Genomic DNA, 13,230 nt, shown 5'->3' on the forward strand with positions numbered 1-13,230 from the left:
GCCTTATTCAGTATGCCAGGCATCAACCTTTGGATGCTTTTTGTACTACCTGAGCAGGTAGAGAGATGCTTGAGATGATGACAACTTAAAAATGCAGTAGTGCATGTCAGACTTTAACAAGCGTAGCTGGGTAATGAGGAAGATGCTGAATGTCCTGAAAGCATGAGAGTTTAATGTCAGTATTCTCTGATTAACTGCTTAGTTTCTGATTTGGAGCTCTAGTAAAGCTGTGAATAGGTGGTCCTGGCCTGGATATTGTCTCCTAAATCCATGGACACCAGCTACTAGTTCTCAGGTATCAGACATGGACCAACCAGGCTGCTTTGAAAGCGGGGTGGGAAGGCATGATGCTGAGGAAGAGGAGGGTTCACTAATCCACCAGCGCTGGTTACAGGGCCTCTCCTGCTAGAGACTAGGGATGCTTCACATAAATAGAGAGATCTCTTCTGACACCATGGCCCAGTGCTTCTCACACTGAAAGGTAATCCATAACTGTCATAGTGCCAGGTGTATCTCGTGACTTACCAAAGCGCTACTGCTTTGGATTGGTCTTTCTCAAAGCACTTGAATGAGTCTCCCAAAAATATAGACTGTGTGTGTGTTCAAAAACTAATAGGAGCAGTAATTCATTTCACAATTAATTAATATTTCACAGGCTTTGCTGGTGCTTATGACTTTAATACTTGTGACAGCCCCAAGGTGTAAGGGCTCATTTGATGTTTGCTCCTGAATATAACAGGACAACAGGCCCACTTCACTCAACACCTTTTTCACCTTCTCATTTGACTCCAGATACAATCCTAAAATGGAAGAAACGTGATGTCCTCATATAGGTCACATCAAACATGGTGGTTGTTTTCAGCCAAGCAACAAGATTTCGGCCTCCGAGATAGTGAGAGAAATGCAGCTGATGGTATCTTCCATGTGTTAATTTGCTGACGATACTTCTTTTTCTGCTGTTCCTCTAGGCATCAGGTACCGGCACCAGGATGAGCGTGGAAGCAAGTGGCAAGCCCTTGAAAGTGGGCTCCAGAGTGGAAGTCATCGGGAAGGGATACCGTGGCACTGTGGCATACGTTGGTGCCACTTTGTTTGCCACAGGAAAATGGGTTGGAGTCATCTTAGATGAAGCAAAGGGCAAGAATGATGGCACTGTGCAAGGCAGGAAGTATTTCACCTGTGAAGAGAACCATGGCATCTTTGTGCGGCAGTCACAGGTACAGTCCCCCAGGTGGCATGCTCTGGTCTGTGCTTGCCAGGCTGCTGCCATAACTCAGCAGCCTCTTGAGGAGGGCTGTAACTAGGTGCAAAGGGAGAGGTGACAAAAGCCCTCGGGTAAGTATAACTAAAGGTGATCTTAACAGACGGTGTCGGGGACATGGAAAGTTGCAGTAATGCAGTAGAGGAAATGAGGTGATCAGTAGGGTAATTGGTTCAGCATCTTAATGTCTGTACACGCATGTAAGACGGAGGGGCAGTAAAGAGGAAGAGCTAGAAGTCCTAGTGCACAAACTAAGTGCCATGGCAGACTGGGTTGGGTAAGGACTGGAATGTTGGATAGAAGGGTGTAGCTTGTGTGTGAGGGGCTGCCAGGCTAAAAAGGGAGCAGGTGTTGCATTATACATCAGGAATATCTACACATGTTCTGCGGTCCAGGAGGAAATGCGAAGCAGACCAGTTGAGTTTCTGGATAAAGACATTAAGAGCTATTCTATGATTCTGTGTCATGGTAGGGGTCTAGTGTAGATCACCAAGTCAGAGAAAAAAAAAGATGGATGAACAAACAGAAATATCCGAAAGACAAGCCCTTTAGGAATGGGGGATTTTAACTATCCAGACACCTGTTTAAAAAAAGTCTGTGTCTGGGCCAAGTCAGAGGCACTCATAGGAATAAGGGGATTTCAAGTTGGTGGGGTCCTTTAGAAAACGACCCCCATGTAGCTGAGCCATGCGGGAGCGAAAAGCGGCAATTGCAAAGTGCTGCGGCTGGCAGCATGCTAAGGAGGCACTGAATATGCATTTCAGCGCCTCATCTGTATTCTTTGATCTGGCCCATTAGCATGGCCATTTCGAAGTTTTTGGTCAGTGTAGACACAGCTTAAAAGTAAGATATACAAAGGAAGGTGTAGATCCTCTATTTAGTAGGAAGGGTGAGCCAGTAACTGATGACATTAAGAAAGCTGAGGTGTTTAATGCCCATTTTGTTTCACTCTTCACTGAAAAGGTTAATGGTGACCGAATACTCTACAAATAATGTTAGTACCCATGGTGAGGAAGCAATGCAAACAATTAATGGTGAATCATGGAAATATACATATCTCACAGAGCTGGAAGGGACCTTGAGAGGTCATCAAGTCCAGTCCCCTAGGCTCACAGCAGGACCTGTCACCATCCCTGAAAGATTTTTTTCAAAATCTGTCTTGACCCAGGCTCTTGAAAGGCCCCTTAAAGGACTGAAATATCAATCCTGGGTTTACAAGGTCAGTGCTCTAACTGACTTTGCTGAAGCATACAAGAACCTCGACCCCACACTGAGCATCAAAAAGGTGAAGGTGCTCCACCAACCTTTGCTGGTTGCAAATCTCATGCACCTTCTATTGAAGTCAGTGGAAAACTGCTGGAAAATGTGGAGCACTTCACACACCTTGGAAGTCATCTTTCTGCTAAAGTCGGCATTGATGCAGAAATCCAGCATCGTCTGAGCTGTGCCAGCTCTGCTTTCACCCACCTGAGACAAAGTCTTGGAGAACTGGGACATCTATCCCAAGACAAAGCTCCTTGTATGCCGTGCAGTGGTTGTTCCAATGCTACTATATGCATGTGAAACCTGGACAACATACAAGCGTCATTTGAAGGTACTTGAACAATATCGTCAGCACTGCCTCAGGAGAATCCTAAACCTCTCTTCGGAGGACAGGCATATGAATACTAGCGTCTTGGAAGAATCGAACATGACCAGCATTGAAGCCCTTATCATTCACCAGCAATTTTGTTGGACTGGTTGTGTGGTTCGGATGTCTGATCGGTGCCTCCCAAAACAGATTCTGTTCTCCGAGATGGAGGAAGGACAGAGGAGCGTTGGGGGCAAGAGGAAGCAATGCTGAAGGCGTACATGAAAAAGTGCTGCAACGGTGTTGACACTTGGGAGAACCTTGCCCAAGACCGTCCCCAGTGGAGAATGGTAATCCGTGAGTGGTTGGTGCAATTTGAGAGGTCCGGCCACAGTGCAGGTGAGAGGCGAAGGAGAAGAAAAGAGCGTCAAAAACTACCCTGCGCCTCTCCAACAGCCACCAACACCTGCCTCTTCTGTGATAAGGTCTGCAGCTCCAGAATCAGGGTGATCAGCCATCAACGGACTCACAAATTGGAGAGTGGCATGAAGATGTCCTTCTCGTTATCCAGTGACCGCCGAAAGAGAGGTTACTGAACGGGTGTCCACAATGAGTTATGATGATAGAATATTAAAATCATAGAACAATAGAGCTGGAAGAGACCTAAAAAAGCCATTGAATCCAGCCCCTTGCTCTAAGCAGGACCAAACCCATCAGATCAGCCCAGCCAGGGCTTTGTCAAGGCAAGACTTAAACACCTGCAGGGATGGAGACTCCACTACTTCCCTGGGTAGACTGTTCCAGTGCTTCACCACCCTCCTAGTGAAAAAGTTTTTTTCCTAATGTTCAACCTGGACCTTCCCAACCGCAACCTGAGACCGTTGTTCCGCGTTCTGCCATCTGTGACCACTGTGAACAGCCTCTCTCCAGCCTCTTCGCAACCTCCCTTCAGTAAGTTGAAGGCTGTTATCAAGTCCCCCCTCAGTCTTCTCTTCTGCAGACTAAAGGATCATAACATGATGCTGACTGTTCAATTCCAATGAACTGCACAAAGTGTTGTGTTTTTCGTGAAGCAGAGAATGGCATCACCACCACTGAGCTGCATTTCTCACACTTCCAGGAGTGTCAGGATATGCCTACCCTGCAATGAATGACTGTGGTTCCTAGTCTCAGAGCCCGGCTCAGTTGAATCAGTCTGCAGAGGGGTTAGATATAGCAGAGTAGATGTTTGGATTTGGGCTGTGGCCTGGGCTCTGAAACCTGCTGATGGGCTGCATCTCAGAGTCCAGGTTGTAGCCAGAGGCTGTATGTCTACAACACTGTTTTCAATGGTTCAGTCTAAGCCACCAAGAAATACGTTGAAGCCACAGAAAGGTGGTTTTTAAGAAGGATGTTGTGCATCTCATGGACGACTAAAAGGATGAATGAGTCTCTCTTAAAAGAAGCCAACAGCAAAGAACGCTGTTAAATAGGATAAGGACAAGGCAGGCAAAATTTATAGGCCATGTAATTAGAAACTCTGCACTTGAAAATTTAGTGACAACAGGAAGGTATAATGGAAATTGAGGACAAGTTAGACAACATGAGAAGATATTGGAGAGTATCCCTTGATGGTTGCTTCGCCGCAGTACTGTGGAGATGCTCCAGAGTACCCGTAATAGACGGGGTGGAGGGCCATGATCGCCTACGCTGATCAGTCTGGCACGAACGAACGAATGAAGGCTGAGCCCTGTGGGCCTGAGTCAGGTGACCTGGACTCTGAAACGCAGTATCACAGGTTTTCTTTGCAGTGTGGGCACACCCTAAATGACTGGAGGCTGGGCAGGTGCCTTCAAGTACAGCAGGAAACGACGACATTTTAAACTAAAGGAGGAGTTAACTCTAGCCACGTATAGTCACTTGGTTTTAAAATGCTTCAGTTAGTATTCCTGTAGCACCTAGGAGACGATTTCTGGATGGACACCCCGTTGTGCTAGATGATGTACACACACACTTTTTATCAGTTGATCCCTGGCTGGCCAGCCCACTACATCTAAGCAGTACAGATTCTTTAGTCCCTCTGTGAGGCACACTCGAAATAGAATTGTTGGCTTGCAGATGGCTAACCAATCTGGCAACTGTCTGGTACCTCGCATCTCAGGGTGCTCCAGGGACAAACGAACCATTATTCATCACTTTCAGTTTGTGGCCCTTTTGTATCTATGGATGGCATACTGAGAGAGAGCTCATTTCTGTTCTTTATCCCCTGCCATCAGAGTCTTGGCACATGCCCCTGTTTTGGGCTGATGCATGTCCAAAAACTGACAGTATATTTTCAGTGGAATACACAGGAAGCCACGCTGCAAGTAAATGGTCTGGAACTAGGAGCCGTCAGGTGGATTCTGAAGCCCTTTTGGATAATGATTTAAAGGGTATTTGGTCCAGAGCTGATAATGCGATGGCAAAGTTTGATATTATCAAGCCAGAAAGTTCTCACTTCCAGCTGTTTTGCAATGTATTAGCTTACAAGCAAGTTTCAAACTGTGGGAGGAGTTAGGGTTACTGGAGTATGGGTGGTTACTTAAACATATGCTAGTATTGGTATTCAAGACATGTGACAGTCCATTGGTGGTTCTTCTCACACCAGTCAGCAATGCAAAGTGTGTTGCATCTGTTCCTGCACTGGATTCAGACTCCATCGTGAATACGTTCCTGTTAGACAGCAGGAAGAAGCTAAGTTGTCACAGAACTGGGAGGAACTTCAAGTCAGTAAGCCCAGTCCCCTGCATTCATTGCAGGACCAAGTACCGTCCCGACCGTCCCTGACAGATGTTTGTTTAAAGGGCTCTTAAAAATCTCCAATGATGGAGATTCCACAACTTCTCTGGGCAATTTATTCCAGAGCTTAACTGCTCTGACAGGAAGAAGTTTCTCCTAATGTCCAACCTAAACCTCCCTGGCTGTACTTTAAGCCCACTGCTTCTTGTCCTGTTACCAGAGATTAAGGAGAACAATTTTTCTTCCTTTTCCTTGTCACACACTTCCAGGTACTGGAAAGCTGTAGTCAGGCCCCTCTCAGCCTTCTCTTTTCTAGACTAAACAAGCCCAGTTCTTTCTGCATCTCTCATAGGTCATGTTTTCTAAAACTTTAATCATTTCTGTTGTTCTTCTCTGGACCTTCTCCAGTTTGTCAGCTTCTTTCTTGAAATATGGTGCCTAGAATTGGACAGAGTGTTCCCATTGAGACCTGATGGGTTCAGAGTAGAGCAGAAGATTGACTTCTCACAGCACTCCTATTAATGCATCCCAGAATGTTTGCTTTTTTTTATTTCCAGAAGTGTGACATTTTTTTTACAACACTGTGACACTTTTGATGCATATTTAGCTTGTGGTCCACTATGATCTCTAGACCCCTTTCTGCAGCACTCCTTCCTGGACCATCATTTCCCATGTAGTTTGTGTGCCACTGATTGTTCCATCCTAAGTGGAGAACTTTGCATTTGTCATTGCTGAATTTCATCCTATTCACTTCAGACCAACACCCCGCAACATGACAGCGGAAGCATTGATAATGATTCTTTGGGCATGGGTATCCAACCAGTTATGCACCCACCTTATAGTTGCCCCATCTAGGTTGCATTTCCCTATTTTGTTGATGCAAAAGTCGTGCAAGACTGCATCAGATACCTCCTCGACCACCTGCTTGAGTATTCTAGGGTGCATTTCATCAGGCCCTGGTGACTTGAAAATATCTAACTTGTTTAAGTATTTTTAACTTGTTCTTTTCCTGTTTTAACTTCTGAACCCACCTCATTTTCACCATGCTGTTGGCTAGAAGAGAGAGAGACAAGACTCGGGTAGGACTGGCCCTTTTTTGCTCAGTCAGTATTGATACATTCTTCCCTGGGCCTTCGCACAGGAGCCTTCTTATTGCTATCTGTGTCACCAATCCTCTTGACTCTGGAAGCTGCTCATCCTGTTTCCTGCTCTGCAGTGGTGCCGTCAGGTTTGAATCCTAGAGATCATTATTGTCTTGACCTATTCTGTGGGAGTTTGACATATTCTGCTAAGTGTCTTTTTAAAAGGTTCTTTGTGGAAGGCACTTGTTCTAAGCAGCAGGTGGCTTTCTGTGTGCAGGCTTTTGCCTCCATCTTTCCTCTTCCAGCCTCCCCTCCTCTTTGGGCAAGGTGCACCAGGCCGTTCTTCTTAAGGAGTTACTCTGCAGTCACTGCAGTGCACTGCCTGCGCCTGGATAAACAGGGAAGGGGCACAACCCACTAATGTACACAGGAATGCACTTGTGTTACAAATACTGGTGAGTCACCTCTCTTTCCCCACCGTAAATCCCAAGGCAGGTTTGTCTGTGGCCTGGGAGCACCGTTGCCTCTACAAGCTGCAAACTCAGAAGCAGCCGCAAGGACTTTGGTCCTTCTTGAGGTGGCAAATCCAGCAGGCAGCTGAGAGCTGCGGAAGAGGGTGGGCTCCAGATCCATGAGTTTCACAGTGCCTGCTCCAGGCCGCAGCAGCAGCTGGTTCCTGTCTCCTCTCTGCCTGTGCTGATGGCCTCCCCCTGAGAGAGCGTTCGCTTCTTTGTACAAAACTCCCTTCTGCGGCACACGGCTCCTCTTCGCCCACTTCTTTTGGCAGCGTAGCTCCTCTTCGGCGACTGGCCCCAGCACGAGAGCGCAGAAGGAAAGCGGGGGGGGGGACACTCAGTCTGTAATAACAAATGGAAACTGTCTTGGCCAGGGAGGGACCTAACGCTTTTCAGCCCCTTTTTCACCCAGCGGTTGGGTGGTAAAGAACCGTGAGCGCTGGGTGTTTGTGTCTTGCTTTTTTGGGGGTTAGCACAAACTGGGTGTGTCTCAGAGCCTGGGTGGTTGAACGGCTTGTTCTCTGTGTTATGTAATGAAGTCTTTTCTGATGCTGCTAAGGAGCACAGCATGGTTGCTATAGCAATGGTGTCAGCTGGAACGGAGTTTGCTGCAGGTTGGTCTCTTGTCATGAAAAGAGAAGACGGCAAGCACTTTGTGGGGCTGGAGGAGTTAGGCTTTGTAGGCTGCTTTCTCAGTTACTTGTTGTGAGCGCTGGTTAGAGTGCAGCAACAAAGGGTTACAACTAGAATTAGATTCCAGTTTGCAGTTTAAACCTAAAGCAACCACGGAAGTGCAGGTGCTAAGTTTTGAAAAATTAGTTTTAAAAAAATCAGAAAACAACAAGGAACTTTTAGAGGCACGTTCAGAATTCACATCCTGCTTGTGTTCTTGGCTATGAATGAAACCATTACTTCACTCCCATACTTCGCATCTAACTCACCCTTAAAATCCACTGCCACATCGCTGCTCTGTGATTACATGCAGTGTGGAGCTGTGGGACATAAACAATAAAATGAGGCTCTCTAGAGTAACATTCTAAGTTGGATATTTTTACCAATAAAACAGATTTTCGATAAATGGATGCAAACCCAGTCCTGTTAACCCATAAAAAACTGTCTTGGGGAACTTACAAGGCCCAAAGTAACTTTCCCAGCTCCCACTTCCAAACAGCAAACCAACCAAATTCTATTCCTTTGCAAATGAGTGTAAGTGGAAACTACGTCCATAAAGCATAGCAGATGTCTGTTAACTTGTTTGTGAAGTATTAGCTTCAAAAACAGTCTCCTTAAAACAAAGTGTGGTGTCTTTACGCTTGTTCTGACTGGTGTATAAATCATTTTGGGAAAACAGATTCTGTGGTAGAGATGCAGAGATGTAGTATACCTATGAGAAAGTGCTAACCTCTTCCAGAGGTCTGGTCTGCACTTAACATGCCAGTCAGTTTAACTATGTTGCTCAGGGTATGAAATAGTCACAGCATGCAGAGGCCTACTTCACGGTAGATGCCACTAGGCCAGTGGAAGAATTCTACCAATTGACCAAGCTACTGCCTGTCCAGGTTGTGCATGTGCCATCACTAGGGAAAAACCCTTCCACTGATGTAACAGGTACCTCCACTGCAGCAGCATGGCCACAGCCTCGCCTCTGTGTTGCCTGTAGGGTAGGTACCTGCAGAGAGAATGGGCCGGTACAGGGCCCCTCAGCTCAAGGCTGCTCTGGATCCTCAGCACCGTGGGAGCTCTTGTAAAGCCTCTCCTATGGAACGTGCACACCGAAACTAGACCTACCCGGCAACGGAAGTTTGACTTATGCTGTAACTTCAGCCACATGACTAACGTAACTGGAGCTGATGGCCCTTGTGGCGTTCCTGTGGGCTCTGTGCCGCAGGGCGGTGATCCTCGCTGACTGTCATTTCCATGCCCTGGGTGCTGCTCCACCGCTCTGAACTAAAACGTAAGCCCTATGGTTCTCATTCCTCACTTCCCGCTTCATGGCACTTGTTGGTAGCCAGTGCATCCCACAGTGCTCTACTGAGGCTGCTTCCCTCACCTCTGGGAGGGATATGCAGCAACCCTCCTATTCTGGTCACACTGCACAAGCTCTGGGTGGTGGTGGGCTGGGAGGAGAAGTGAGATTAACATGCTGTTAAAATTGCAGGAGGAATTTAGAGTGGCAGAATGTGCTGGTTGGTGCTGGTACTCAGACCTTTGTGGAGCAGCTGTCAGGGACCTTGAAGTGGTCTGTGCCTGTTTGTCTCCTCCTGGAAACAGGATAAAATACAGCTGTACAAACCACTTCTGAACGCAGATGTCACGGGTGCTGGCGCCAAGCCTAGTATAGCTACCCCCTCTGTACTCGGCGGACAAGGCAAAGAGGCTTAGAATTCTTAGGCTCCTTTTGGATGATGTCAGCTGTGTGGGGAGGAGTGGGAAGCCCCCAGTATCACAATTAGACAATATCCTCCCATGACAGATTCCTGTGAGCTGGGGGCAGCTCTCTGTTGGGTGCTGCTGAGACGGCTCAGGAGCCTCCCCACTACAGAACTCGTCCGTTGTGGGAGCCGAGCTGGCTTTCATTGGAGAGATGCCCTCTCAGCAGGATCAGGACGTGTCTCCCCTTTTCCGCCTTTTTTAAAACCCTGCTCTGAGCGTTTTTCTCCCTTCATCAGTGGCACCCTCCTTATTTCTGTGACGGAGTCTCATTTAACAGGCCTCTTCCTGCTGGTTTAACGAGTGCATGTATGGAGACCTGGGCAAACGTAAATGGACCCACTTACATGTTGGTAGATGATAGCAAAGTGGCCAGTTTGCTAACAACTCCCTGATCCTCCATTATTTGTCAGTCAGACACCTGGTCAAAGCAGATGATTTGTCTAGAAAGATTCCTACAGCCCCAATGCCTTAGACTTCTTAGCACTTCCCCAAACGTGCGACAGCCCCTGCGTGCAGGCACTGGAATCTCCTGGAACGTGTGGCAGCTGTCACTAGGGTCTCTATGCACATTACACTGGTGTTCTGAGCCCCTACCAGTTACTACATCTTGGAGAAAAGCTGCTTTGCATACTGAGAGGAATGCAGGAGTATTTATAGCTCTGTTCAGATCAGGGAAAATGCACTCTTCAAGTCCTCGTGCGGCAGAAACTTAAACTGGTGCACAGACCCAAAGTCATAACCTGCCTTGGACTGAAGTAGACAGTGTCCTGTAAGCTGCTTTAGAATGCATGGGGACCTGGGTTCTCAAATCCACGGGGGGTTTCTTCTCAATTGTAACATACATTTTCAGGAAGCTGGGGTGGGAGGAACACCAAGAAATGAGCTAAATTGAGCCCAGTGTTAAGTCTGTTGTATGAAAGCCCCAGCTGCAGAGCAGGGCTGCTGCGTGTTTGTGTCACACATCATTGGTAACACGGAACTTGTTTCATTTATTCAGATCCAGGTTTTTGAAGATGGAGCTGATACAACATCTCCAGAAACCCCAGAATCTTCTGCCTCCAAGGTCCCCAAAAGAGGTATGGTCCCTGCTTGTCTGTCCTCTGCCGCCTCATCTTTCCTTCATTCCAGCCCAGCAGGGATCCCCATGTCAGACATCCAGCATTGCTGAGAAGTGGAGCTCTGGGGAGAAGGGGCTGTGTATCTTCCATTGGCAAGAAGCTTCAGCATGCCTCTCTAGCTCTGCGTCCTGAGTACTGACGTCTAATTATTGCCCATATGGGTCCTGCAGTATGTGCTGTCCTATCTGCAGGAGTAGTGCCTTTCAGCCGTCACAGAGAAGCGCTGTGGTCTATTATATCTTTACCTGGAAGATGTTTCTGATGTAGTGGGGGACAGAGTTAAACTGAGTAAGTCTTATGATGGGCTGGTTCTGTGCGGGAGGAGCTGTGTTCTGAAGCTGTGGGCTGCTGGTTTAGAGGCAGTGTCTGCTGAAGACTGCATGCTTCAGGTATCCTGTATGTTGGACAGCCTCAGGAGTCTCTGGGTGGCAGCCTGTTATTTTAAATGTTACTGCCTTTTAATTGGTGCTGGCTCCTCAAGGGAGGTGAAAAATTGTTCTCCTAAACCTCTGAAGAGGGAACAAGAAGCAATGGGCTTGAACTGTAGCAAGGGAGGTTTCGGTTGGACGTTAGGAAAATCTTCCTGTCAGGGTGGTTAGCACTGGAATAAATTGCCTAGGGAGGTGGTGGAATCTCCAGTACTGGAGATATTTAAGAGCAGGTTAGACACGTGCCAGGCAGGAGAGATGTGGTAGTGCTTGGTGCTGCCATGCATGCATGGGACTGGACTTGAGGGAACCTCAAGCGGTTATCCACTTCTAGTATTCAGTTAGCCCTCCCTTAGTGCCTGTAGTGTGCGTCTGTCAAACCACCTCTTTGGTCTCCTCTCTAACCAATCCCTAATGTTCAGTCTCGCTTTGTATGGAAGTCTTTGTAGGTCTCTGTCAGTCCCCGCTGCCCTTCACTCTCCCCTCTCCCCTGCATTTGTGCTGCATTCTCCTTGAGACAAGTGACCAGAACAGAGCCTAGTGCTGAGAGAGAGCATCTGGCTGAGACACGCAACAGCATTGCAATGCCGTCGGTGTTTGCTTCACCCTCTTCCTAAGGCTTAGTTGCTTTTGGATTGCTGCTCCATGCTGGAGACGCTGTCACTGAGTAGCTTCCAGTGCCCCTTCGGGTCTCTTGCAGAGTGTGGGGTATTCGGTGAAGTGTAAGCTACATGTCCGAGCCGTTCCATTAGCACCTTCCCACGTGTGGTACCTCGAGCTTGGCTGCCATTGAGCTCAGTCCCTCTGAAGCTGCTGAGAGAGACTGTGGAGAAAGGCTGGTAGCTTGGGGGTCGGGCTTTTCTCCCGTCCTGACGGAGAGTGAGCTCCTTTGCACTGCTTTCTCCAGCCCTGGTAGCTGGACTCCTGCTCCTTGAGGCATCCCAGCCACTGCTGTCTGAAGGCTGGGGGAGGGGAGCCAAAGGGGCTAGAGTAGTGGGTATTTTCCTGAGATCTGGGGATTTGGGTCAGAGATTGAGGTGCTTAGAGAGAGGGAAGAGTACAGACCCTGGAGGGGAGGATCAGAGATGCAGATACTAGGTTTGGGGCAAAGGGACCTGGGAGGTGCAGCCGCTGGCTGTTTGGTACGTTTAGCTCCAAGCTATGAACTGTGGGGCTGGCTGGTAAGGAGATGGGAGACCAAGAAGAATGGGGAAGGTGGAAGGCGTCCAAGCACATGGTCAGTATTGATTACCGTGCCTTTTGGAGAAACAAAGTACAGATACATGAGGAGTGGCTCCGTGCCAGGGAGTTGCCATAGAAACAGCAGCACATACTGCAGTCTCTGCCTCTGCAGGTTACGATGCAGAGAGTTTGGTTCCCATAAATCGAGCACCTCGCTTGCTTGGAGGAACTGAGGGTGTAAGGTACCCGGGGGAGACTGCTGGGGCCTTTGATTTGTGAGCTGCTTCGATAGCGTCTGCTATCCAGGCAGCTGGTGCATGTGTGCAATAATGTGAGTTGAGGCAGAGTGCTAACCACGAGTGCCACACAAACGGCTGCCATGGCTGCGAGCCACAATATGCGACCCACCAGCTATCCAGGAGCAGAACAAAGGTTGAAATCTACCCGGACAATCCACCTCCTGTGCTCAGCACACACAACTTCTGTGCTTACATCAAGGCCGTGTGCTAAAATGGTCTGTTTGGATGATGCCTCCATGCACCTGCGCGTGGAAATGGCTTTGCTCACCACTAACCTGCTGCTGTCTCTGGGTGGAATTCAGCCACTGTTTAGCAGGGCACGTCAAAGCTGCAAACAGTTTAGCTGAGAAGATGGAAAAAATACTGAATCCAAGTGAAAATGCTGCACTGTAAACCCTTGAGAAACATGCACTAAGTTGTATGTGTCTCAGGTCAGTGCAACTGCTGCCCCTGACAGGAGCGGGAAGCTGCTCCTCCTCCTTTGAAAACAAAAAGCAGTCAAGTAGCACTTTAAAGGCTAGCAAAATAGTTCATTAGGTGAGCTTTCGTGGGACAGACCCACTTCTTCAGACCATAGCCAGACCA

The 13,230-nt window shown here is 48.0% G+C and overlaps 1 protein-coding gene across 1 annotated transcript in view; it reads left to right on the forward strand.

Moving 5' to 3' along the window:
- The window catches only part of DCTN1 (dynactin subunit 1), a 96,919-nt gene that overhangs the window by 9,242 nt on the left and 74,447 nt on the right, over positions 1–13,230 (forward strand). The window contains 2 exon segments of the mRNA XM_074992159.1: positions 969–1,217; positions 10,616–10,694. Coding sequence (XP_074848260.1) covers positions 969–1,217; positions 10,616–10,694 — 328 coding nt within the window.

The sequence above is a fragment of the Carettochelys insculpta genome, chromosome 4 (genome assembly GCF_033958435.1).
Source record: "Carettochelys insculpta isolate YL-2023 chromosome 4, ASM3395843v1, whole genome shotgun sequence".
Taxonomy (NCBI): Eukaryota; Metazoa; Chordata; order Testudines; family Carettochelyidae; genus Carettochelys; species Carettochelys insculpta.